The following is a 27803-nucleotide window of genomic DNA, read 5'->3' on the forward strand; positions in this document are numbered from 1 at the left end:
GTGACATACTCAAAAGAAACTTCTTTAGCATGCTTCTACAGTAGTATTTCTCAAAGCAAAATTTGACATTGAGGTCCTTTTTTATCTAAGCCGCTTTAAGTGATTTAGTGTTTATCCGTTGCCCAATTTTAAACATTCAATTGTTTCACGAGCATCCTGTTTGTTTTACTTTATTAATTCTCGCCCACGTGTATGTTTTTCTTTGTCTTAACTGAACTGAATCTGTTCCGAAGCGAGAAGCAATCAAATTTACAAACCAATTCACTTTTCTTGAGGAAGGAAGGGCGACGTTTCCTAAATCCGTGAAACGGCGACCAAAAGGTGATGATATCGTTCGCCCATGTCTGCCACGCATGGTTCATAAATCCCAAGCTTTTCAAACTTTTCGAAGAAATAAAACGATATCACCATATCCTTGCTACATGTAGGTGCTCATGCGGATTTCAATTCGTTTGGGTACTTGTGATTTCATCCGTAGACTCAAAACTAGAATCTCCTTGTACAGTTAGTTAGTACGAGCTGTATTTATACTGCAAAAATGTGTCAGTCGCTGACTTGAAAAGGTCCGTAGGCGCTTTCTTCGTTTTAAGCCGCTTATCTTTAGGATAAGCAGAATTAGCAGTTTCACAGAAGAATGCCATCGGCAGCCAAAAATCCCCTCTACAGCATAATAGGAAGCTTTAACAAGGACGACAGCTATTGCAACGAGAACGTCAAAAAAGCAATAAGCTTAATAACCAAAACAACAACTCTGCACGTGCATTATACTTTTTGGTACATTCCTTTGCCGTCACTGCACGACTAGGACGTGAAATTTCCTGACGGGACGTTTTATGGAGGACGTGAACACACGACGACGAATTATTCTTTCTCTCTCTAAACTTGGGTGCGATCTCCAAGAATTCAACCCCAGGAAATTTCACCTACATTTGGCATTCAAAGCAAGTTGGAATAATCGTGAAGATGTTTGGAAAAACGCGAAGTCATTTTTAATAGTGCCATTTTCACTGCTGTCGTCGTTGCAGATTGAAACTGTCGCTTACTTTGCAGTGCAAAGTGCATACATACACTTTATTCACATTTCCAACATTTACATCTGTTATATACAGTCGAACCTCAACTAACGGACACCTTCCCTAGGCGGACACTTCTCGTAAGCCGACACTTGGTCATGTGTTATCAGCTGCATACAAACACTACATTTTTTTAACCTCCCACAAGCGGACACTCTCTTAAACGGACACTTTTTCTGGTCCCGAGGGTGTCCGCTCGAGGGAGGTTCGACTGTATTTAGAAATTGAAGTGTAAGATAGCTTAATTGCCTCATTTCTGTCTAAACTTTCATTCACAGATGCACACAAAACTTTCACATGATTCTACAAAGAAAAGAAATAACTCAACCGCAACCGACAAACAAATTGCGTTGTTCAAAAAACTCAACCAGCCGTTTCTAGTAATTTTAAATTCCGACAAAACCGAATTTACCTCAAAAACAAACAGACTGACCAAGCCCTCCGTTGCCGTCACTAGCCGCTTCCTTCCTATTTTACTTAAAAATTCAAGCAATCTTGTTTTGACTATTCTTTCTTACTTCACCCGTCGAATACATGAAAAATCTAGAAATTGTGCTTCTTTCTTCATTTCCCGTGTGATATGAAAGGTTACTAAATTTTTGGTTTTAATTGTTATAAATTGAGGTTCCGTCCTGTAACTTAACTTGAGAAATGTTTGCATGTCTAAAATGCTTTAGATCGTTACCGCGTTCATCATCAATCTTCGCCAACCTTAAGGACGGTGCCTACTAATATCGAAGTATTTTTGTGCGGTTTATGACTATGCGGAGAAAGCAGATCTTAGCAAGGGCTATTGGAATTCAAAAATAAAATTGGGGGTAACCGTGCATTTTTCAGAGATAACTAAGCAATAATATCTCTAAAAAGCGCCAAAATATAAACAATATATGGGATTTTTTCCTTAACTGAAGCTTAATTATCTCTGAAAAATGCATGGTTACCCCCAATTTTCTTTTGAGATACCAAAAGCATTTTCTAAGTTTTGCTTTCTCCGTATAGTTTTAAACCGCGCAAAAATATTCCTGTATTAGTAGGCACCACCCATAGGAAACCCGAGTATCTCGAGATGCGCAGAACGTATGCGCAGTAACAATAGTAGGCACCGTCCTTAAATCTTAGGCCCCTTCAGACTAGGCGCCTGGGTCCAGTTCTTGAGCACGGAAACTAGTTTGAAAGTATAGCCTTTTTTCGGTGCCCGAAAAAAAATCTCGGCAACGTCCCACGAACTCAACGGGTAGTACTCGGGCACTGCACCTTAGCACGATCACTCGTCTGAACTCCAAACAGGATTTTGTTAGTTCCCACGCTTTTCCGCCATGCTTTTCCTGCAATACAGTAAACAAAATGGCGGGCGCTCAATTGACGAACGAGAACACGATTACTCCTTAGGCACCAAGGAGTCTGAACAATATCCTTTTCAATACCCGAGCACAGCGCCCTGACACGGGCATCTAGGCTCTTAACAGGGCCTTGGACGCTTTTGTACCGGTCGTAATTGTAAACTATAATTTGGGGCTTTCTCCTTTCATATAGAGACAACACAAGCTGAACTTTCATCTTCAACTCTCACATGTAGTTTTCTGCAACATAATTGGTTTAAGTTTTCTTCTCGAATATTAAAGGTTTCCTTTTCTTTCAATTCCTTAGACAGTGTTGAGCGTTGTGACGTTGAATTGAAGCGAAACTAGCTGAAATGTTGTTCTTACCACGTATAGTAACTTTACCCTTATACTGGGGGATCAAGTTTGACACTTTTCTTTAAGTTTGGGAAGCGCAGATAGCAAGTCTTCCTTACAGACTCGTCTTTTTGTTTCACAAAAATTGTTCCTTGTTTTTGTTTTTCTTTTTCTCTCTTTTCTTATTTATTTGGTGGGTTTTTGTACCTTTATGTCTTCTCTCTTTCTGTTTGGAAACTCGGGGATTCAGTGACGCCAGAGTATTTTAAACTTCTGTCACGGAGAAGCAATTGGTTGGCCAGCCAGATTTTCCTCCGATTTGACGAGGGCAAAAAATCGGTGTTTTTGGTCATAATTCCAACACGTTAGAATGAATTTTACTGCAGCAAATATATATTCCAAGCTGTTTCTCTGTTGGGCTGACGCTTCGAGCGTAAGCCGACTGCTCCTTTAGAACTTACTCTCAGCTTAATCCCAATTAATTACAAGCTCCAATGCTCGCAACTATGTTTACAATTTTTGACAGCCGAAGACAAAAGGTAAAGTGCTGCGAGCAGGTTGGTCTGTTCGAAATTTTTTGAAGTCCCCTTTAAATTCCTTAATGACAGTTTTCCGTACTCTTTTCTATACTTTAGCTCGTGAATTCCTTTTTTATATACCTCCATCCTAAAAAGGTAGCCCTTTCTGACGAAACTTCGTATAGTCCATTGTAGAGAGTACCCCCCTGGGAGTACTCCCTCCCCTTGGGGTGGGGGGGGGGGGTTGGCACGTTAGCCACCCGCAGAATTCACTCAGATCGGTTTGTTTGCTAGAATTAAAATCGTATATTATGATCAAATTAAATAACTAAACTTTATTGGCTTGCACAATTACTTAGACCCCGGCGGTAGTTTACATTGTGGGCTTGAAAAAAAAAAGAAAAAGAATGATAATATAAGGGAATGGTAAAGAGACTATTTATAATTGATACAATATAAAAATATCAATCGATATTAAAAATTATGCTAAAAAAGGTATTTCAAAACGTCCTTGTTATTAAAATTCTATATGGATAAAGATTTGTGTTTTATGGTAAGCTAGAGGTTTGACACACTAATAAAGTTGTTGATTGATTGATTAATTGATTGTCAGTTCCTTAACGTTGCTAATCAATGTAAACATAGTTGCGTACATTGGAGCTTGTAATTAATTGGCATTTAGCTGATTAGGAACGCGTTAAAAGGGCCCTTGTCAGCCACACCTTTGTTTTTGTTTATATGCGAGAGTTTGGCTATTATATTTTATTCGGTACATGTCGAAATGAACGAAATCACTGTGAAACTACTAACGATAATGAAACATACAGTTCAGGAATACAACTTACAGTAAAGCAATAACATTTCGCTTCACCATGCAATATCAATAATTTCGATGGCATCGAAAATGGCGGAGGCTGACTAGGGTCCTTTAAGTTTGGATATTTGTTTTACTGATTTATAGTGTGGCCAATTAGCGTCACAGTGCTAAATACTTCGACACTTAAAAAAAGTCATACGTCCATTCTTTGTGTAAAGAACACATTAGCACCGTTAGGGAATTGACAAGAAAGGCTCTAACATTTCTAACCATCCTTAGGCAAATGAACTGACCTTAGCAAGAGCCGCCATAGTAGACATTGGTGACTATGGAATTCAAAGACACTTGACTCATGGCATACCTCCATTATAATATGCGTCGAGCGGACAAAAATTCGAAGCTATTACTTAGGCAATACTTAATTCTTTTTTAAAATATTGATTGTTTTAACCTAGCAATTTCCGACAGAGTACTTCTTTTTTTTTTTTTTTTTTTTTTTTACATTTTTACATGTACACAAAATTCCAGTTTCGTTTATTTGGATTCCCAACAGTCTTTTTTTGCTGCAAACTTTTATTTATTGTTTTTACACTTTTATCGTATTCAGTTTTTGAGCATTCCACTCTGGAAGCCGAAAGCTTACCGTTTAAAATACATTTTTAACCAAGAGAGCGTTCTCAAACGCGTTTTAACCTCGAACCCGCTTGGTCAGTTGTTTGATTACTGACAGGCTTCATCAGGGATTTTGAACACGATAACATCAGGAACATCCACGTATTCAACAATGCTATACTTGATAGTCAGTTTGCATGTAGAATTATTAAAGTCAGGGCGGACCTCTGTTTGCTTCCAGCTATAAAACATACTTGCTCACGATCATATTTGTACCCTTAATTGTTGTCCTCTTTGGTCCAGGAATGACGAACGTTGTCGAGATGATTCAAAGCGTTTCTTGCCGTTTCGTCGGTAATTTTCGAGATTTCCTCTTTGAACTCGGCGGCAATTTTTTTCTGTGCCTGGTGCAGTTGCTCCAATGTATAACCAAGCCGTTTTAATGCGTCACATGCACTCAAAACAGCTTGAAGCTTCTTGCGGAGTATACCAGTAATAATGGCTGCCTTCCTCAATCGAATGCGAAGCCGAACGGCTTCGTGGATAGCATTTCGTAGCAACTGTATTTTTTCATCACCAGCAAGAGCTGTGATTCCAAGGTCAATGCCAAGAAGGACAACAAAAACGCCAGCTACAACACGGACTTTAAACATTGTAAGACCATAGGCGTCACAGAGGGCAGCGTCTTCAATGCGGCCTTCACGATGGAGCACGGCGATACCAGACTCTTTAAGTGCTTCTGAAACGGTTTCATAGCTAACAAACCCCGAGAGTAAATCAAGGACGTGGACCTTCCACCCTTCGTAAGTAAATTCTTTGGTTGCTCCGGATAGAATGTACACTTGGATGTGGCGATACACCCCCCTGATTATTTTATCCAGTTTTTCAAAAAGACGCTTAATTTCGTCTGCATCAGTGTACAAATCGTTCAGCAAACTTCCAATGTCAGCTGCTAACTCATGCACGCGTGCCTCCCGCTTGCGGTTGTCTGCAAACAACCCGCCCTTCATGACATTACCGCTTTTCCCTAAAGCTCCTTTTTGATGTAGTAAGGGTTTTGTGCCCTGCGCCGGCGAGTGGAGATAATTGGCCATTCTTTGCACCGCGAGTGAATAAGTAACCTCTGCGAGTAAAATTCTTCTTATGCACCGCACAGCGTCAAGGACGAAACCCAGTTCAAAACCGGTTTAAAGTCACGTGCGTCCACGGTCATTGGATGACAAAAATAAACAAGGTTCAAATCACGTGCACCGTACAGACATTTTATATATTTATTTTATATTTTTTGTGTTACTTTTCGACTTCACAAGCCTCGATCCCACGCTCTCGGAAAGGGACTGATACGCAGGCTAAATTTCCTAAACGTACTGAAGTTTGTACGAAAACAGTGTCAGCTCCAGCCTCGCCTCCATGCACTCAAAGGCCAGGTCAATAAGCACACAACTTTAAAATGGTCGGCATTAGATAACATAGGGTGAAGCGGTCCCGACTGATCGGAATTTTCCGATCGTCCTTGTGACGTCATCGTCCGACTGCTTTCACGAAATAAACAAATATGGCGCTGAAGTGCTTTATTATCCTTTGCATTGTGTGATAAATTTGCCGGCGGCCAGCTCTGTTGGGACAACTATTCCTCAGTTTACACACTGAAGGACTGACAAAGCAGATTTTTTCGAGGAGTGGATGAATGTTTACATGCCTTTACCATTTTATCTTTGCCCACCGCTTCACTCGATGTTACTTCTTTGTACTGTTGCAGAGGACACTACATAACATAGGGTGAGGAGGATCCGAGCCCAACTGGATCCAGTCTTCGTTTGGAAAAGTATTCCTCATTAATTATTTGACTCAAAAGCAGTTCTTTCGATGAATACATGAATTTTCAACAACCTATGTTGAAGTGTATAAAAATATATTTATTTATATTTTTTTAATGGGAGGACTAGCTTCTTTGTAAAAGCCCGAAAGGTAAATGCTTTAGTCCTCCTCCCTGTTGTAATGTTAAAAGTAACTATATTGGACAATATTTTGCTATCTTTAATCATGGGAAATAAAATAAAGTCTGTGATTTCCTTTCCTGTAATCTAGGCACAGTGTTATAGTTTGAAAATCAATCGACCACATTGCAAGCATTGATGTCTCTATATTGGTGCCTGTTTTTATTTTAAAAAAAATTGTTTGAATTTCGGACATGATACCAAGACCAGAAAGGGCATGCATGTGATCATGAAAGACTACAAACTGCAGTTTTATAGGAATTATGTCTCTGGTGTGTACCCAGCAACAAATAGCATCTATGGTGACATTTGCATTTACAACTATGCAATTGTTGTATCCAGACTTCTGAAATAATCCAACCACATTAACAATTTGAGTAAACCTAATCAGAAGTTTTCCCCTTTTTTTTTTCAACCATTTGATCCTTTCATCAGCCTCTCCAGGGCATGGCAATGGGAAGGGGGCGAGGGGGCTGGGGTAGATTTCTTGTAAGGGGCATTCTCCTGGGGTTGAATTTGTAAAGTCACCAAACATTCTAAATAACAAAAGAGCACTGTCCAGAGTGAAGTTCCTAATTTTCACAAACACGTTTTCTTCTAATTGAAGTTTTGTGTATGTGAGGAACTCCATAATTCAAAAAAAGGATCACAACATGTTAAGTTAAAGGAAGGATTGTGTTGTTATTGTTGTAAGAAGTGTCTCAGTGTCATCCTGTGGATTCTAAATCCATTGATTTTCTTTTTTAATTATTATTATTCCAAAGGTTAGATCCCCACATTTGCAGCAATTGACAGGACTCAGCAGAACTGTATTATGGGGGCAAAAGTTAACCAAAAATTAATAAATATTAACTCACCATGATTTCCAAAGTTACCAGTACCCTTGTAACAGGAAAACTTTACAGTATTTTTCGTTTCAAAACTTGAAAATTATTAGCTTTGCGACCTGATCCATAGAAGAAACGTAGCAGGTTCTTTTGGGAATTTGTTCGCAAGGAGCAAAGTCATCATAATTTTCTTCCATTATCAAGACGCGAGCTACGCAAAGGTAAATTACAACTCAAATCTCCCGCCAGATTTTCCCGGGTTCCCGCTAATATAGGCAGTTCAGCGGAAGAAGGGAGTTATTGCTACTCTTCCCAAATATCGGTCAAAGAACACAAAAAAAGCGCACGCGTTGTGTTTGACATTATCGCGCTTTATTTGACCTGCAACGAAAAATCACTTGTTGTTTATGATTCATTTCTGCAAATGCCACTACACGTCACCCTCACCCTATTATGTAGTGCAAAAACAGTACAAAGAAGTATTAAACAGTACTTTCGTGAAAGATGTAAACAGTTTCATCAGGTGTTGAAAATTCATATAACAGCATATGTTCATGTATTCATCGAAAGAACTGCTTTTGAGTCAAATAATTAATGAGGAATACTTTTCCAAACGAAGACTGGATCCAGTTGGGCTCGGATCCTCCTCACCCTATGTTATGTAGTGTCCTCTGCAACAGTACAAAGAAGTAACATCGAGTGAAGCGGTGGGCAAAGATAAAATGGTAAAGGCATGTAAACATTCATCCACTCCTCGAAAAAATCTGCTTTGTCAGTCCTTCAGTGTGTAAACTGAGGAATAGTTGTCCCAACAGAGCTGGCCGCCGGCAAATTTATCACACAATGCAAAGGATAATAAAGCACTTCAGCGCCATATTTGTTTATTTCGTGAAAGCAGTCGGACGATGACGTCACAAGGACGATCGGAAAATTCCGATCAGTCGGGACCGCTTCACCCTATGTTATCTAATGCCGACCCTTTAAAATGGGAGATTGATATACAGTGGAACCTCTCCTTACGGACACCTCTCTATTACGGACAGTTCACTTGGTCCCCAAGTGACCGAAATCCATATAAAGCCTACCTCTCTAAAACGGACACCTCTATAATAATTATACGGACACTTATATCCCTGTCCCCTTGGTGTCCGTAATAAAGAGGTTCGACTGTATTATTCTCCGCCGTAGGATAAGGATATCAAAAATAAATTAATTCTTCAGAAAAGTCAATTAATCCCTCACCTACTGACCCCAAAACACCAGGGCCGGGTTGTTCGAAAGCCGATTAACACTAATCCCCGATTAAAAATTAACCGAGGTTTTCATCTCGCTCTCCAAAACTGTTTTTAGGGCTCATTTTAAGCTAATGGTAACAGAAAAGTTTAAGTCAAAACTAAGGGCAGAAATTTTTTAGCAGCATCCTTATTGCTATTAGTAATTAAACCTGAATCAAACTTCACGTTAACCTAGGATTAACTTAATCGGGCTTTGAACAACTGGGACCAGACTTGCACCCAAGAGATAAGCCCAGAATTTAATTTTGCTAATTAATCTTATAAGTAATTAAGGCCCAGTTCAGACGCCGACCTTTTCATGAGCCGAACTTAATTAAAATTAAGGTCGACCCAAATCACGAAAATCCCGCCTTTTGATTCAGACGCCGAACTTAATTTACTTGAAGCAAAACCAATCGAAATGTTAGCGTATTTTTTTAAATTTTTTTATTTGAAATACGTTATAAAAATTTATGGATTAGGTTCGGCTCATGAAAAGTTCGACGTCTGAATCAAAGCCGTTCTAAAGCCGAAATTCCTGGCTGATCCAGGCGGGAAGAACGGCTGAGCCGTTCCAAATTGAAACAGCCGTTCTCAACTGATTCAGACGCCGAACTTTTCATGTACTTAATTCGAGGTATTAGGTTCGGCTCATGAAAAGTTCAGCGTCTGAACCGGGCCCAAGTCAGTCGTCTGATATAATAATAATAGTCGTACGCGTTCGATTTTTTTTTCTTCGACGAGAAATTTAAAACCTAAGATAAAAAGTCTACGCAGGAGATGAATTCTTAGGTTTTAGCTGCTGGTATTTAATAACAGTTTAATAAAATTTGGTGGACTAAGTTGTGCATTTATCACCTACAATCTTGCCATCACCTTTCCACAATAAAGCGCGGGCGATTCAGAAATTAATCGAAGACCGCGTCGGGGTTTACTTTGTAGAACGCCGCAGTCTCTGATAGGTTATTTCATTGTAAATCTCTAGCGTTTCAGTGTAATAGCCCAGTTTCAAAGCTTTCATTTTCTTCAGAGATTGTCTCATTGAACAAGTTTAACTGACAAATGCAAATTTATTAATTGACATTCACGCAATTGTTTGCATTCTCTTGCCTTGAATTCATTGCCATAATGATGTAAATAACTGACCATGGTTTACAATTCAGTTTGTCTGTCTACATAATAAGTGTTTTATTGGCTTAAGGAAGCCGCCTTTCTAATAAATGTGATTGCCTTCAATAAAAAATTCTTTGTAGAAAAATGATAACAAAAAGTCCTTCGATAAACAAAACCTTTGCCAGATTAGACGCAGGCACTCAACGAGAGCCTATTTCTAGGGAAGTATCTTTTCTTACAATAGGGATGTTTTCAACTGAGTGTCGTAAACCAAAGTGCTGTGACCAATGAAAACAGACGCACACAGCGCAATGAACCAATCAGAACTCAAAGCAAATACGTGTAACCGGCGCCAAGCGCAGGAAAACGCGTGCGACCAAGTCACGATTGGTTTTGGTTTTGCTTCTCATTGGTCGAGAAAGTGGCGCGAGTTTTGCCAACCAATCACAGAGCTTAATAGAACAAACCAAAGCAAACGCGAAATTACTTTCGACACTCAACTGAAAACTGCTCTGAGAAAGTGTATCGTTAATAAAGTTTATCCCGCGATTTGGGCACCATAGCGACAAAATTCGGCGTAAGGACCGATAAAATTTAGCGTCCACACAGCAATATTTATTCAGATGTTTCGGATGAAATTTGAGCAAACAGGACAAGAAAATAGAATAAACTGATGAGGAGTCTTTTTTTTTCGTCTCAAATCAACTTACAGTTGTTTTATTCGTTTGAGGCACATAGACTCGCTATTATGGCAGTACGAAAATTCACGAGTTCACTTTAGCAGTTTAGCACTTAAACATACACTGCACAGTTAAGGACAGTGCCTACTAATTAAGAAGTATTTTTGTGTGGTTTATGAATATGCAGGTCAAGATTTTGTCAGTCACCTTAATCGAAAGTAAATGATTTTTTTCTTCAATTCTACTTAATTAAAATTAAAAATTAAATGCACTTAGTGGAAATGCACTTAGCTACCCAACTCTAGTTTGCACTGAGGCATTCAGTTCCACTCATGAATAACGGGAACAGATAATAATCGAGTCGAACATAACATGTTAAAAATCCCAACTGGCAGGAGGCAAACCAGCTGGCTATTTACAAGCGTGGCCGAGGCGGGGCTTATTTCATTGTTAAAGTTTTTTTTAAAAAGAGAAAAGCAAATTGCACAATTCGACCTGATCAGCTGTGCCTTGCATGATCCTCTCTCAAACTCGTAGCGTTAATGAAGTTAAACAAGCTTCAAAAGGCTACAGTTGATTCAATTTTTAGTCACTCTCGAAAATTATTTTCTCTGTAAACAATATTTATAGGTGTCTAGGCTACATCAACTTTCGGCAAAAATTTGCGTTCATTTATTTGAGTAGCGCAGTTTTAATTACCACACCTTATTTCTGCGTCGAGGCTACTGTCATCTACATTTATAAATGCATGTGAAAAATTATGCCCTGTTAATTTAAAGAGCCAAATTGAATTATTCAGAATGTTTCTTTGTCAACACTTTTATCGTTGCCCACGAGTGAGGCGTTATTGACACAAATTAGGTTAAATCTCCTTTTATAGAGCAAAGGTCGAACTGCCAAGGGATTTTCTCGGTTTCTCCGAGCTAGGTTTCCTCCAGGCTTCAGCCAGTAAGATACTTCGAACTAGAGCGTGGGTCATTATGCCGCAGAAGATGTATTGCTGCCGTTACTTCGCAGTCGCCATAGTAGCGGTATTCATCTTCCTGTTCAGCTCTTACAATTTTCTTCTTCCAACTGCGAAGACCTTGGCAAAGTACGCGGTCACCGAAGGCGTTTTGGCCTCAAATTTACAGCCACCAAGAAAGAGTTTACTTATTATCGGCCAGGGGCGATCAGGGACTAGTTTTGTGTCGAAGATGATTGCGAACGGCGAACGGGTAAGTCCAAGATTTTGCGTTTAATTGATCACAGTTTCGAATCATAAGAGTTCAAAAAGGGTAGATTCTCTGAGAGACCACTAACATAAGTTCCACCGGCATCGAGCAAGTTCTGCGTCGAAGGCTTTAAAAAAATCTCGGGCAAGCGGTCATGTTTCTTCAACGCGATTACCTCGGTAAATCCCCTTCACAGCCGAACGACGTATTTATGTTTTTTTATAAGCGATCATGCCCCTAAAATAACTGATCAACGAAGGCAAGCAGACCTTTTCCCGCAAACCGACCGATCCACTTTATAAAATCGCATTTGTCATGGTGTATATTTGCGCAGTCTCATGTTAGACCGAAGGCCGCTTCTATGCGCTCAATCTTTGCAAAATACCGTTTAAATCTGTTCGCAACCAAACACTGTATTTTGAACTTCACCACTGATCTACTCAGCCCGCATCATCTTTCCTGAACTAAACGTGAAATCGCTTGAGGGAGATTCAACTAAGCAGAAACCACAAACGTGTCTAAATAGCATGCTTTATAAGGACATCATTAAGAAATATTATGACGCGTTTATATATAACCTAGACCGGATGATCCCTTGAAGGTTGCCTGGTATTTATCCTGAAAAAAGAAATCTTAACGAAAGAAAAGTCCTACGTTTCGGCGACATCTTGGCGCCATTGCCAAACTAAAATTAAATATGCGATGTCACCGAAACGTAGGACTTTTCTTTCATTAGTTTTCGCCTGTATATGTGTATCTAAATCATTGTTGATTAAAAGAAATCTTGAGTATGAAAAAAATGGTAGTGTAAGAAAGTCTATTTCATGGTGTTAGCTCACTACACTTCCGTATTAAGGCTGATCAAACCTATTTTTAGTCCAGAAGATAATTATATCTTTGGCGGGCTACAGATGGCTAGTTGAGTACGTAATTGGATTGTGACTTGAAAAACCTAGCCTGTTCTTTCAATTTCTTCGCATCGTTTGGGAAGATTTGTTAAATAGTTTTTACTGATTACATCCTGTTCCGATCCTCCGTTAAGAAATCACTTCATATTTTCTTCTCTTTGTTCCAAGAAAAATATCATGTCTCTGCAAAAGCACTTTGTCAAATATTTGGTGAATTTTTGACAAAAAACAAAAAACACCGCAAAATCGCCTTGAGGGCGCCCCTTTAAATAAATTTCGGTGTCTTTGCAAAAGCACTTAAGTGGTTATTTTTGGTAGAAACGAAAAACAAAAAAAAAAGTTAAATCGTCTTTATTAAATGTACTGAAAGCTAGATTAATATTACTGCTGTTGGAAGGTCTTTCGTTTTTTTTTTTGTGTGTGTGTGTGTGTGTTCCTCCAGCAAGTCTTATGACTGGATTTAACATTTCCATGGATACAAATATGCTTTTTGGCTATTTAAAGTGACGCTAAAAATAGGCACCACTGCCCTTCTAAAAAACATTTCATGGTGAAGTTAAAAAAGACAGTTATTATTGACAGATTGTTGGTTGAGTCCAATTTTCTACTTTCACAAAGCCAAGTAGAGTGTTGTACCATTCAGTTTATCTGAAACGCGGACGGGGCCAAAATAATAATCAATTGTAGTAGAAATTAATTAAGCTATTGAGTCATTTATTTTAAATTACACCTTGAAAATTCAAAGCACACTCTTTCATCACTTGCAAAGGTGGTGGCCTCAGATTCTAGGGCTAGGAGATTAATAGTTTTCCGAAAACAACAAGTCGTTTTCAAGTTCTTCCCGGCGTTGTGTCTTTGATAAAACTTGGTGAAAACTTTATATTGTGGTTCATTCTCAGTATTACAATTCACTTCAGCGATTTCGTTTTTTTAGCGAGCTAGACGCAATTCATTTTTGACTGAGACAGGCATTTAGATATAAATCTGGCAATTTTTTGACCAAAAAAACGAGATAATCTTAATTATGCCGCCCCTATTTCAATTCATTGATGGGCAATACGACAATGACACGACCCAAGGATCATTCATTGGGGGTAATCACGATGTAACACGACACGCCTTTGGGACGGTGCATGCCTCAGGCGAGGCTCAGGTGTGCCGGACGTTCGGGCTAAAAGAGAGAATGAAAAATTCACCGTCTCCACAAAACCAAACAAAAAATCACCCTCCACAAAACCTTGAATTTGGTCAATTCACATTAGGTGCGGTTACACTAGCCATTTTACCCTTAGGTAAATGGCTGTTGCCCACGGGGAAGCAACTTTTTGTGTGTAACCGATTTTCCCAGAGTGAAATTGCCTTCGGGAAATTTCCATGGATGCGTCAAAAAGAACAAAAGAATTTCCCATGACAGTTCCCGAGGTACCTTCCGTGGGTTAATAGGAACCCAAAGCGGCTCAACCATGCAACCATGAGAAAGTGAAATGTACCAAACACTAAAAATCACGTGTTTACGTGCTGTGTTCATCGTAAGGTCAAATCGTACCCGCCACTGTATTTCAAGCTCGACAACAATCAAAACATGGCTCACTCTTTCGACCAGTGGTCCAGAACCCTATCGTTCAGGGGTCGCTGAAACCAATTTTGTAGTCGCGTAAATACCCAAGTTCGTCCATGATGACGAACAACGAGTTGGGGTGTTCTTAAATATAAAACGAAAAACTGCAAGCTCTGGAAAAAGTGTATTTGTTGTCGGCGTCGACGTTCTCTTCTTGCGTGAAATAAATTCACGCTGAACTACTAAACCCATTTAAGGTGGAGGTTGTAATAAAAGCGGCAGAATTACCGAAAACACTTCATGATTCGTGTCATTCATGTTTACGTTTATCAGTGTCTCTCATCAAATAGGGGAAAGGTTTACCGTTCCCCTTGGGCAATTTATCAGCGTGTAACCGCAAGCATGAAATGGGATCAAAACTCAGACTGAATTCAACCCAAGCTATTTTCCCAATGGGAGCTTTGGTGAAGAGGTCTAGTGTAACCGCACCTATTAATAGGGAGTTTAAGAAACGAGGACGGCAACGGTAACGAGAACGTCATTTAAGAATATAACTTCTCGTTTTTGTAACTCTTTCGCAATCATTTAAATTTGTTTAACTTGGAAAATGCTGGCGAACTCTCCAGGAACTAAATTAGTATGAACGACGTCAAAGTAAGGAAAAATAAAGAAGATTGTGCGTCATACGCCCCGTTCTCGAGAAAACCTAAAATTTGGTCATTTCACGATGTTGTTTTGCAGAGGACGGCAAAGAAATGTACCAAAATTTAAAACGCACGTGCAGAGCGATTGTTTTTCCTCATTCAACCTATTGTTTTCAGTTGCGGCGTTGTCCCCTTATAAGGTCTCTACTGACGTCACGTGACGTACAAGGCGTATAGTTTCTGATGACGTATACAAGTGATGATGTTAACAACTACTGATGACGTAGCGACGGATAGAGGAAGAGAGAGAGGGCCCTGGGAACGAGGTTGGTGACAGGAAACGCTTCATAATAATCTTTTAATCAAGTTTGTTCACTTTGCATCTACAGATTTTCGAAGTTTACGAGCCTTTCCGACATCACACCCTTTCAGACAGTCAAAAGTTACAAGTGCTACGAGCATTCTTAACCTGCAAGTTTACACCAAGTACTCTGTGGAAGAAAATTTATTTCCCTCCATTTTGGTATTTGGATCCAAGAAGTTATTACTTCAAGCCTCGTGAGAACCTGGCATGCGTTTTATCCCGAACAAGGGAACAGAGGTGTTTTCCTGCATATATTCTGCTTCAAAGGTTTATTAATAAATGTGCACAATGGTATGATAGCACGGTGGTAAAGGAACTATCTAGTCGTATACCTGGTAAGAGCTTGTCGAGTATAATACGACTACTTATTAACCCAACAGTTGGTGCTGATATTCGGTTATTGCACATTGTTCGCGACCCAAGAGCAAGTATCAATTCAAGAATAAAACTCAGATGGTTTCCAGAGTATAACGATTCACAATTTGAGCAACACGTTCGAGGCTATTGCGATGGTATCCTAAAAAACGTCCAATATGGTCAAACATTGAATGATTCTCTCAGAGACAGGTATAAACTTATCTTCTATCGAGACATTGCAACGCGGCCGTTTGAAACGGCGAAAGAAATCTTCGAGTTCGCACAGCAGGAAATGTCGGATAAGATTTTAGACTGGATTTTAAACACGACAAAGCCTGACAAAACCCAAGCTGCGACAGAGTCCAGAAAACCATACTCGGTAATAAGAGATTCTGATGCGAATATTGACAAATGGCGGTGCGAGTCCCCGTTTGAACGGACGCGTATCATAGAGAAAGCCTGCCAACCGCTGCTTGAACTGATACAAAAAATAAGATTTCAGAGAGAATATTTATTGAATTAAGTTGTAAATTGTTTCAAAAGGGGTATAATTATGAGATGTAATTAAGAATAATAAGGTTAGTGCTACAAGGAATTGAATAAAAAGATAAATCGCTTGGCGATACCACTCAGATTCAATTTGTAATTGGTTCAAACCAGGTCAAACAGAACAGTTCCTATTGCAGAAGAGCAGAACCATAACGCGCGTTCCTTTTTCCCGCGCTTGGCACCGGATACACATTTTCCCGGGCTTGATACAGTGTGCGCGTTTTCCCGCGCTTGGCACCGGTTGCACAATTTCCCGCGCTTTACACGGTGTGCACGTTTTCCCGAGTCTGGCACCGATCCAATTTTCTCTCCTTGGCTCCATTTGCACATTTTCCCGCGCTTGGATACATAGACTCAGGCTCATTTTTTTCTTAGAGATGACAAAGTAAGCGAACCACGCACCAGGCAGTGTCAGACTAGGTTTATTGTTTCTCATGTTTGTCAGCGATTGGATGTTTACCCACATTTTACAGCACACAGCTCAACAAAACAAGTCTATTCATAGATAGTGACTCACAACAATCTGCACTAATGAGGTAAAGTGGCTTTCTGTCCAAAGTAAGAGCAATTGTGTGTTTCCCGCCTTATTGCCTCATAAATTGCTTGGTGATACCACTCGGCTTCAGTTTGTAATTGGCTCAAAAACGTAAACACGTCAACTAACCAATCAGAACAAACAAAATAGTTCCTATTGAATTAGGAGCAAAACCAAAACGTGTGTTCCGTTTTCCCGCGCTTGGCACCGGTTGCGCATTTGGCAAAGGATCCACATTTTCCCGGGCTTTATTCGGTCTTATTTCCGTGTTTTCCCGCCTTTATTCGGCAATGTTCGGAAACTGTTCCAACCAAGACTTCATGGGATCCTGTTTCAAGTTGTAGAAGGATAGCAATTTAAGTCAAAGAGATTATCTTGTTTTATTATTTCAGCCGTTCCTCTGGCTCAGGAACTTTCTCCAAACCGAGTGAATCCATCAGATCTTTGCATTCTTTCTCGATGACTCGATTTCTATGAAAGAATTCATCCTTCCGCCATTTATCAGCATTTCCTGTCGCATTTCTAACGGGGGAGTATGGATTCTCCAGCGCTTTCTTCAGTTGATCTTCGCTTGGTCTCGTACTTTCAATTATCCATTCCTCTACTTCGTATGGCATTTCAAATCCAGCAAATTTGTAAATTTCCTTTGCTGTGCCAATTGGGTCATCGGCAATCTGTTTGTACAAAACCATTTTATATCGGTGGGTTAGATTCAAGTTTTTCAAAGCCCCTTGTGCGTGTTCTAAATTACCTTCAATTGTGTCGCAGAGTTTCCTTGCGGTTCTACCAAGGAGTGGGTTGGGATAGTCCTTGACCCAGTCTATGCTTATTCGCGAGTTTATATTCCCCCTGGGGTCCCTGACCAGGTGCAATATTCGCACATCAACATCCGGATTTTCCAGTAAAACTTGCGGAACCAGATTAGCCAGTTCTTCCTGCGGAAGCCGCACAGGCGAAACCTTGACAACGCTGTGTTTGAAATTTTCCTTACAAACGCGATCCACAAATCCTGGATTTCTACGAAGCGCGGGGCAGTTAACCTCGCTTTGTTCATTGTCGCAAAAGTTTTTCGTTGTAAAAATATTTACAGGCAGAGCTCCGGTCCACGGAGTTCCCACGTATGATAGAAATTTCGTTGACGTCGATGACCGCGAAAAGTTACAACTTATAATAGAACTTACAACCTCGAGTTCATATTCGGAGCAGTCAAAATCTGATCTCCTGGCTTCATATAATCTCCACTTTTGTGTAATCCATAGAGGCTCATACACCAGGAAAATTTGGGGATCTTTCGCGAACATAGCGCTAATGAAAGTTGTCCCTGAGCGGTCATGACCGACGATTACCAAACTGCGTCTGCGCTGTAGTTGCATGGAAGAAAATGATCCTTCATTCTCCACTCTTCTGTCTTTCAAAATTCTTGGCTTCGTTACTTGTAGTAAGTGGGTTGTGAAGAAGCAAAGAAAAACGGCGACACTCAAGGACAAGAAGAAAAGCAGATATTTCAAAACGTATATCTTTGTCATCTTATTTCCAGCTCTAGATCTATGAAACAGAAAAAAGGTGAATTGTTTTAATCTGGAAATATTTCATTGACGTCTTGTCTCCCGGATGTAAGGACAGTGCCTACTTTTGCTACTGTGCATGCGTTCGGTGCATCCTTATTCAAAGATACTTTGAGCGATTTATGACTATACGTTGGGTCTACGAGGATGTTATTAGCATAATTAAACATTTGAATTCAATGATTTTGTTAAATTTAAGCCGGCTACCAATTTTAGGCTACTGAAGTAGGGCGATTTTTTCAAGAAGGATTTCGCTATTTCAATCAGTGATATCCTCTCCAGTTCAACATTTGTTAACACTTTCACTTAAGAGGAAAATGTAAAATTTCAAATAAAGTACTTGAATTTGCATTTTTACTGCATGAAAATAGACAGCTGTAACTAATTTCGTCTGTTCGGGATTGTCCTTTAAGTCCTGCTCAAAAGGCGCATGATAGTATAACAATACGATAATAGTTGATGATAGTCAAAACTATCCGCTGTTATCAATTATTAAGCGGGTGGTCAACTGAAACGGGAAAACCTATCATCATCATGGACATCTAAACACGCTCAAAGTGAATGATAAATTACGATATTTGATGATAGTGGATGCGATACGTTGGTGGTCAAAGAAGTGAGCCAGTTTTAACTATTATCGACTATACATGCGCCGTTTAACCAGAGTTTTAGGATGGGAGAAAACGCACAACCATTACGTGCGGAAATGTTCTACTTCCAAGATGATACCTTTAATATCGCTACCAACAGTCTTGGAAGTGAAACACACAGTTTTGAAGTTAACCGCAAATACGTGCAGAATTGAGCCTTGTTTCGACTGAAATGTTTAGAACAACAAGCTTCCTATAACTGGGTCAATCCCTTGTGAGTGCCACCCTCCCGCTAAAGGGGAAATTTTTCTGGATTTGTCTTACGAAATTTTAAAAACGGAAGTGAAGAATAATACCTTGCTCTTCCTGTGAATACTCAGCAACTCGGCTGTATGTTGCGGGACTGAGCAAACCTCCCTCTATACGTGCAGTCAGATTTAAAAGATAATTCCAAATTGTTCCTCGGTTGAAGACAATTTGAAATTCAGCATTCTTCAGTAGTGTTAAAAATACACGTAGCTTCAAACATTAGGAAAAATTGTGGGCATGGGACAAAACTAAATTCTTACACGCTTGGTCGAGGTTGCTTGGTGATCGACAGTTGCTTAGTGTCTCTCGTACTTTCATTAACTTACGATTTGAAAAAAATCAATACTTTGTCACTGACTTTCATTTTAGTGCTGCTAGATATTACAAGTGCACAGTAAAATGAATTTCTTGACGTCTCAGCTTGACTGGAGGAAAAACAAAGATAGGAAGACTGAGGCCCCCGGATGCACATTCGATTTTTTGTTTAATTTTGTAACCGACTTTTTTATGCAAATTTTGTAATTTGGATGTATAGCCTTATCTCAATCTGCGTTATTATGTGAAGTTAAGTTTTCCGTTTTTCAGCATGTTTGTAATTTAATGTAATTTTTTTTTGTCTTGTCCCGCCTCGACTAGCTTTGTGGCTATTTGCGGGACAAGCCCTTTATATAATCTGAATCTGTAAATAAATTGTTGTTGTTGTTTGTTTGTTTATAGAGACAGCATCATGACTATCTTTTGAGACAATCCTTTCCCGAGCAATTAATACAGTTGTTTATAAATTTTACTAATCAATGAAGACTATTCAAAAAGGTTTTTGTTCCATAGTTTTGACGTACACTTTTCTTTAAGATGACCTTAGTTTCAAAAACATTTTTAATGAACGAGATGAAATCCTCCATAAACTTTTAATCGTTAGCGCATAATCGGCCTTCGCTTAGCGTTAATCGCCTTTCGAACAATCAGGCCCTGCAGGGCTCAGTTGTTCGAAGCCCGATTAAGCTAATCCTGGATTAAAATGAACTTTGATTCGAGTTTAATACCTAATCAATAAAGATTCTTCCAAAAGATTTATGTCCTTCAGTATTGACTTAGACTTCTCTTTACGTTAAGCTTGACATCAGCCTTTAAACCCATTTTTAAGGAGCGTGATGAAGACCTTGATTAACTTCTAATCGTGTATTAGCGTTAATCAGCTTTCGAACAAGCCGGCCTTGGATTACAATTGTAATATCAGTGCCGGCAGTTCAGGTAAGAGGGGCGGGCTCTCGAACGCTAAACTTGCTTCTCTAAATATCTCGGCGCCTTCGTCTAAAAATAGGGGGAGTAGGGAGGAGTACCGGGCACCCGGGCCCCCCGGCCTCAGCCACTGATTATGGCTAACCTTGTACCCAGATCTCAACGTAAGGTTTAATGTGAAAATGTGGGAGATCTGGGTTTAGATTAGCTTCGTCCCAGCTCCCCAGCTCAGCCTCAAATTTAGTTGATGGCCAGCGGCTTTACCCCATCACACATGTGAAACATGGCGGATGCTTTCGGGGAAGAAGACATTTTTGCTGTTTTCGAGGATAATTCAGGCTCAGACAACACTAAAAAGAGAAAAAAAGAAAAGGAGGACATCGATGGTCCATCGACGTCAGCAGATGTTACACAAATTGGTGAGAAAAGGGAATTTAAGCCCGATGTTATCGATCTTGCTTTAGATGACTCCGGGACGAAGAAAGCGAAACTGGACGACTTAGAAAGGTGATTGTTTATTCTGTTTCTTCACGTGTGTTTCTCGTTAGACTATAAACAGTTGTTTATCGTGCTTGAAATCTTAAGTTGAGAAATTATTCATATTGATCATTGTTTATGTGTTCAAATGAAGAGGAACGATAGTTGGTGATGCTGCACTGAGCTACTGCGCCGATGAAAAGTTACTAGTGTCTACGTGTAGTTTTATCAGTTGAGTTGATAGGATAAATTGGCCACCTTTAAGTGCGCTGTGACGAAAGGCTAAAGCTCAAATCGTCAGCTTTTGTATCTCTTTACGGTGGCCATAAAATATGAAACCAACTGATATAATGCGCCGATCAAATCGAAACTTCAACATCCCCCCCCGGGCAAACCCCGGGCATTTGACTATTTTCTGTGCCCGGGAGTGGGGAATTTGACAGCTAAGACCTTCCCGGGGGTGGGGAATTTGACCTTGCCTGGGTGGGGTGGGGAAAATTGAACCGGAAGTGTCAGGTTTTAAATTGCTTTTTTGGGGGGGCGCCGAAATTGCTAACAGCTATAAACACGTGTTTGGACGAGATGGAAGAGTTTAAAGGAAGAGATACAGCATTACAAAAAAAGCTTACAAAAAAAAGGTCTTCAAAAGTGAGAGTGCTTAAGAGCCGATTTCTGAAATTATCAAAAATTGGGCGTCAGTCGTGAAATTTCGAATTCCTTCATATTTTGCCCATATAATCTCTATAGTGGAGTATTTTCAAAAATAATGTTAAAAGTTTCATCAGCGAGTTATTTTTTTCGAAATCGGGCAAAGTTTGAAATACGGCAAATTAGCGTCCTTTCGGTCACGAAACTTACTAAAAATTATCCATTTTCATCTCGCTCATAGAAAGAAACGCGATGTCCTCCATTAATGAAATGTTTACAAAATATAAACACATCTCTCTTCTTCAATATGCACTAGTTAAATTTAGATAAGCTTGAAAATTGGAAGTGCTTCGACCGTTGTAAGAAGCCGCATTTCGGCAGTTTAAAAATTTAGCAAATTTCATCCAATTTCAACACAAAAGAAACCCAATTGGTACGTCAAGTTTGAATTTAAAATGAAGACATTGTTGAAGCACAACCTTTGTAGTTTACTGTGTTAAAATATTTCTGGCGGCAATGCAATAGTACCCCGTCGAGAGACCAAAATGTGAAGGGTACTTTGACACGAGGAGAGCCTGTGAAACGAACAACGGCCGTCACGCTACAAATCAAGTCCTTCGTTAAATTATCACCTGCGACAAAGAATATGTTTTCTATAAGCTGTACAGAAATTGCTAATAGTAGCTTATTCTCTGTTGAACTTAGTAGGATAACATTTTGTATGATTTTGTCAACTCATGTATTTTTACACATGTAAAAGTCAGGATTAGGCACATTTTGCTGTTAGTAACGTGTAATAGGAAACTGTTTACATTATTCTGCTTCGGCTACTTTCAAAAATACAACAGTCAGGAAATACCAATTAAAGTCAGAGTATTTCTAAGCTTTAATTCATCTATTGATTGAGTTTTTAAGACAGGAAAGGAAATTACTTTAGAATTATCAAGCCAAGATGGTATAAATTCACTTAGAAGAGTCAAAGTTAACAGCAGAGATCTGGCTGTGATTGTCGCATCGCAACATAAATATTTATGAAATTGCTATAAACTGGCAGTTTATTCTAGCCCTGAATTCGAAAAACTCGCTAAGGAGGACTTACCACAGTGATCTGATCTGCAGCGCCAGTAACTCTTCAAGTTAAACGGAAAAAGTTGAAATCCTTGTAACTGCGTGACTCTGACAAACTAAGGCGTGATCAAAACCGCGTGGGACCTGGTAACCGAACTATCTTCCCACGCGCTACGAAGGCGAACAAGTAACAAACGACAAACAATTCCGTATTTTACCTCTGTAAATATGTAGTTCTTCAAGTTCCTAAACCAGCCGTCTAGTCAAATATACTCTCCCAGTGCTTAAAAACACTCCTTTTTTTTCTTGGCGGGGAGGGGGTGGGGGGGGGGGGAGGGGGAGGGAGGTTCCTTGCGCGTGAGAACTAGCGGACGTTTAGAACACAGCTTAGTGCCCTTTTTTCAACAGTCATTCTATAAATTCTACTGTATGGCACTTATCTTTGCAAATATCAAGAATGAAGTGGACAGTTACTATAGTGTTTCCTAACTACAGCAAAGGCTAACATTATTGGCTCGAGGTTCCATCTATGATACAGTAGCAAGATGAGAGTACACATTTTCCTACAAGAAACGACCGCACATGATCCCACGACGGACCAGCGCACAAAAATACTGTTTTGCAGCCTAGCCTGTTCCAAGCTCCAGAACAGTGAGAACCGCGAAAACATGAACCCGAATTTAAAAGCACCCTCTCTCTGCACAATTCCACTGATTTTGTTTCCTCGGGTTTTGGTTTGAAATTTGGGCGTTCTCACTAACTGAGAGCTTTGAACTGGCTAATGTTCAACAAGCTAGTGTCTTTGCATAATTTTAATTATGCCACATGAACATTAGCCAGTAGGAAAAGAGAACTCCAATGACATTCCATGCTTTTTGTGTTTCTCCGAGTTCCGTATCTGCACTTGAAAGACAAAAATTTGACTATTTAGCAGTCAAGGAAGATGCTACGTGTAGACATAAATGCAGGTGTGGCCCCATAAAGCTTGTAATGTCTACTCTACTTGCTACTGTATCATAGATGGAACCTCCAACCATTAATGTTAGCCTTTTGCTGTAGTTAGAAAACACTATAGTAACTGTCCACTTCAATCTTGATATTTGCAAAGATAAGTGCCATACAGTAGGAAATATAAAGTGACTGTTGAAAAGAGGGCACTAAGCTGTGTTCTAAACGTCCGCTAGTTCTCTCGCGCAAGCCTGCAACCCACACCCCCGCCAAAGAAAAAACACGTTTTTCAAGCACAGGGAGAGTATATTTGGCTAGACGGCTGGTTTAGGAACTTGAAGAACTGCATATTTACAGAGGTAAAATACGGAATTGTTTGTCGTTTGTCACTTGTTCGCCTTCGCAGCGCGTGGGAAGATAGTTCGGTTACCAGGTCCCACGCGGTTTTGATCACGCCTTAGTTTGTCAGAGTCACGCAGTTACAAGGATTTCAACTTTTTCCGTTTAACTTGAAGAGTTACTGGCGCTGCAGATCAGATCACTGTGGTAAGTCCTCCTTAGCGAGTTTTTCGAATTCAGGGCTAGAATAAACTGCCAGTTTATAGCAATTTCATAAATATTTATGTTATGAAGCCGGATCTCTGCTGTTAACTTTGACTCTTCTAAGTGAATTTATACCATCTTGGCTTGATAATTCTAAAGTAATTCCCTTTCCTGTCTTAAAAACTCAATCAATAGATGAATTAAAGCTTAGAAATACTCTGACTTTAATTGGTATTTCCTGACTGTTGTATTTTTGAAAGTAGCCGAAGCAGAATAATGTAAACAGTTTCCTATTACACGTTACTAACAGCAAAATGTGCCTAATCCTGACTTTTACATGTGTAAAAATACATGAGTTGACAAAATCATACAAAATGTTATCCTACTAAGTTCAACAGAGAATAAGCTACTATTAGCAATTTCTGTACAGCTTATAGAAAACATATTCTTTGTTGCAAGTAATAATTTATCAAAGGACTTGATTTCGGCGTGACGGCCGTTGTTCGTTTCACAGGCCCTCCTCGTGTCAAAGTACCCTTCACATTTTGGTCTCTCGACGGGGTACTATTGCATTGCCGCCAGAAATATTTTAACACAGTAAACTACAAAGGTTGTGCTTCAACAATGTCTTCATTTTAAATTCAAACTTGACGTACCAATTGGGTTTCTTTTGTGTTGAAATTGGATGAAATTTGCTAAATTTTCAAACTGCCGAAATGGGGTTTCTTCTAACGGCCGAAGCATTTCCTATTTTCAAGCTTATCTAAATTTAACTAGTGCATTATGAAGAAGAGAGATGTGTTTATATTTTGTAAACATTTCATTAATGGAGGACATCGCGTTTCTTTCTACGAGCGAGATGAAAATGGATAATTTTTAGTAAGTTTCGTGACCGAAAGGACGCTAATTTGCCGTATTTCAAACTTTGCCCGATTTCAAAAAAAATAACACGCTGACGAAACTTTTAGCGTTATTTTTGAAAATACCTCACTATAGAGATTATATGGGCAAAATATGAAGGAATTCGAAATTTCACGACTGACGCCCGATTTTTGATAATTTCAGAAATCGGCTCTTAAATATTAATTATTTTTATAGATAATTTGTATATAAACAATGTAGATTTTTTATACAATGAGTCAAGCTGCGGTTTTGTCCCGCAGTGAATAGTGAAAGAAATAAACACTGTCGGATGAAAAACCGCTTTGGCTTAAATTGCAGAATATCCTGCCACTCGAACAACATTCTACGTAGCTGGCTAACTAATTAATATGTATTTCTAGTTCTTTAAACGATGTAGTTTTTTATGCAATGAGTCAAGCTGCGCCTTTCTCCCGCATTTGTGTCTGCAGAGGTTTTTAGAATAGTCTGCAGAGGTTTTTAGAATAGCCATAAAACAGCAGTGAACAGTTAAAGAAAAAAAAAAACATTGTCGAATGAAAAACCGCCGCTTTGGCCTAAACTGCAGAATACCCTGCCACTCGAACAGTCTACGTAGCCGGCTAACTCATTTTAACAACCTTTGCCATGTTTTGGAGTTAGAACAGTTTACACTTGCTGATTGACATTGTCTGACTTAATAAATTCAATTTCCAATCATTAGTTTCAATGTTAAAGTTGTGGTTTTTGTAGTAGCTCATGACAGGAGCTGACAACGATGTTCTTTAGGAGGGGCATTTGACAGACAAATCCGACGATAACGTAGGGCATTTGAACACCATTTTGGCCCGAGGGGGGGGGAATTTGAACGATCTAATCTTCAAAAGTTCAAATGCCCGGGGTTTGCCCGGGGGGGAGATGTTGAAGTTTCGAGTTGATCGGTGCATAAGCTTATATGTTGTTTACATGTATGCTGACGTTAACATTTGCCACAATTTTCGGCTGTACATGTAATTTTATTACAATACTTTAATTTAATGTGAAATAAAGAACACTTTGCCTAGACAGATGAACTAACATGAATTTTTCTTCAGCATGTTTTCAGTAGTATCTTCAGGGTGAGACGAAAATGAAAAGATAAGGTGTCCCTTCGGGCAAGCTGTTACTTGAGATTACTAACCCGAAGGTCTGAGGAGCTAGTCCAAAATTAAATTGTTTATGAAGAATAATTAGACTTATTTAATTTGCATATAATCAACGCAGTAAATGCACCTGTATGACAATTGTTTCGCTTTGTAAGACCAGACTTTTTTTTATAAATTGCAAATGACTGCTTCAGAGTAAAATTTCATTCGGAATAATAAAGGAAAAATAACCTCTGTACTCGAATGGGTTCGTTCCTTCGATGTTTACATTTTACCCCGTCAACGGTGAAAAATACTATAAATTTATGGAAATCACAACAGTTATTTTTGGGAATGTCATGAACGTTACGATTGGTCAATTAAACTACCACTGTAATCTAAAGCCTGTAAACATTCGATGGAGTAAATTCTCTTCAAAGCTCGTCAAGCTGACAAGCTCTTCCAGACCTGGCGCCGTTGGCATCCGATAAAAAATAAAAACAAACACGCAACTCGATTACGGCGCCAGGTCTGCTAGCTTTTCTTCAAGCGAGTTTTTTCTTGTTTTTTTTTTATTTTACATGAAGTGGGCCTTTTTTGTTTTAATAATGAATTGGCAGCTTTAAAATAGAAACAAGAATCAGGATTTGGATTTTCTTAAATTTAATTAGACTGATTGTCTCGCACTGCAGGTCGTCAGTCGGTAAATATTGTCATTTCGAAAAATATATTTCAGCTGCTTATGTAAACAGGAAAAGTCATGACGCTATTTACGGACGCAACTAAAATGCGGCGCAAGACGTTGTCATGCTACGATAATTTGGCCTCATAAGGTTGTCCTTTTCCCTCAGGAGCTTTCTGCTATACAATTTTTGGTATAAAAGCTCAATTTATCATCATCAGAACAGAGGAACCAATGGTGGTGCTTGCCCGTCGGGCAAGCTGCGATAAGAAAACGCTAGCCCGACAAGTCATTCCACTAGCCCCGGACTATCGGACAGCACTTTCATCGCGCCCTGATCTTACAACACAAATATTGTTTGTGTTTTATGGGTAGACTACTTTTTTTAAGTCTGATTACATTATGTTTAGTAAATGAACCATAGGACATGTACAAGTACAAGGGCCCCACTGAATATCACTTTCGTGATGTGGGCTCCCTGTATAAAGATTGTTATTATAGCTGCTCTTTGTTGATAACAACCCATTGTTAAATTTCATTTTACAGCATTTAACACTTGTTTCATTTCTACATAGTCTCCTGGAATCCATACCTCGTGTGAGTGTAATAAACGTGGAAACAATCGAGGCTTGTACTCATGAGGTACGTTCCCATGCTTGCATGTGGGCATCAATAATTATTTGAAACTGCACTAATTTTGTTAATTGAACTTTTATTGTTTGAATTATTATGGTATCCATCAGCTGGTTTCTTTTTTCTGAAAGGTGGCGGTACCTGAAGGGTGCGAGTATGTCCCATTGGTCAAGAAAGCAGCAAAACAAGCCAAGGTATAGTGCACTATTTAAGGACGGTGCCTACTAATACAGAAGTATTTTTGTGCGGTTTATGACTGTGCGGGAAAAGCAGACCTTTGCAAGGGCTATTGGAATCCAAAAAGAAAATTGGGGGTAACCACGCATATAATATTTCTAAAAGGCGCCATTTGAAAATGTAAAGAAGTGTATGGCAGTTTTTC

At 39.4% G+C, this 27803-nt stretch overlaps 5 protein-coding genes across 8 annotated transcripts in view; 3 read left to right on the top strand and 2 right to left on the bottom strand.

Moving 5' to 3' along the window:
- LOC146475481 (leucine-rich repeat-containing protein 42-like) overlaps window positions 1-15419 on the top strand; it is a 62405-nt gene extending 46986 nt beyond the window's left edge. Inside the window, exon 5 of one of the 4 annotated variants that reach the window (XM_085115901.1) lies at window positions 15301-15419. The gene's annotated coding sequence lies outside the window, so the exon portion shown is untranslated. Of the gene's footprint in view, window positions 1-2720; window positions 3460-11467; window positions 11609-11638; window positions 11771-15300 lie in introns of those variants that run through there. The other 3 variants (XM_085115904.1, XM_085115903.1, XM_085115906.1) reach the window with 3 other exon arrangements.
- Window positions 3739-5875, bottom strand: LOC146475483 (uncharacterized). Its single transcript, XM_085115566.1, has 2 exons — window positions 4587-5875; window positions 3739-4556 (listed from the first exon to the last, which is right to left on the bottom strand). Exon 1 carries the CDS (start codon window positions 5788-5790, stop codon window positions 4975-4977), a length of 816 nt encoding a protein of 271 aa, XP_084971692.1. The 5' UTR covers window positions 5791-5875; the 3' UTR covers window positions 3739-4556; window positions 4587-4974.
- Window positions 11491-16263, top strand: LOC146475484 (carbohydrate sulfotransferase 3-like). Its single transcript, XM_085115909.1, has 2 exons — window positions 11491-11804; window positions 15301-16263. Exons 1-2 carry the CDS (start codon window positions 11568-11570, stop codon window positions 16153-16155), a joined length of 1092 nt encoding a protein of 363 aa, XP_084972035.1. The 5' UTR covers window positions 11491-11567; the 3' UTR covers window positions 16156-16263.
- Window positions 16264-16585: 322 nt separating this feature from the next.
- On the bottom strand, window positions 16586-19390 carry LOC146475485 (carbohydrate sulfotransferase 2-like). Its single transcript, XM_085115908.1, has 2 exons — window positions 19228-19390; window positions 16586-18261 (listed from the first exon to the last, which is right to left on the bottom strand). The coding sequence occupies exon 2, from the start codon at window positions 18240-18242 to the stop codon at window positions 17100-17102; it is 1143 nt and encodes a 380-aa protein (XP_084972034.1). The 5' UTR covers window positions 18243-18261; window positions 19228-19390; the 3' UTR covers window positions 16586-17099.
- Window positions 19391-20688: 1298 nt separating this feature from the next.
- LOC146475486 (exosome RNA helicase MTR4-like) overlaps window positions 20689-27803 on the top strand; it is a 31850-nt gene continuing 24735 nt past the window's right edge. The window contains exons 1-3 of the mRNA XM_085115889.1: window positions 20689-20926; window positions 27364-27430; window positions 27553-27615. Of these exons, the coding sequence (XP_084972015.1) occupies window positions 20703-20926; window positions 27364-27430; window positions 27553-27615 (354 nt within the window). The 5' untranslated portion in view covers window positions 20689-20702. The remainder of the gene's footprint in view (window positions 20927-27363; window positions 27431-27552; window positions 27616-27803) is intronic.

The sequence above is a fragment of the Pavona decussata genome, unplaced genomic scaffold (genome assembly GCF_977016875.1).
Source record: "Pavona decussata unplaced genomic scaffold, jaPavDecu1.1 SCAFFOLD_84, whole genome shotgun sequence".
In the NCBI taxonomy this organism is placed as follows: Eukaryota; Metazoa; Cnidaria; class Anthozoa; order Scleractinia; family Agariciidae; genus Pavona; species Pavona decussata.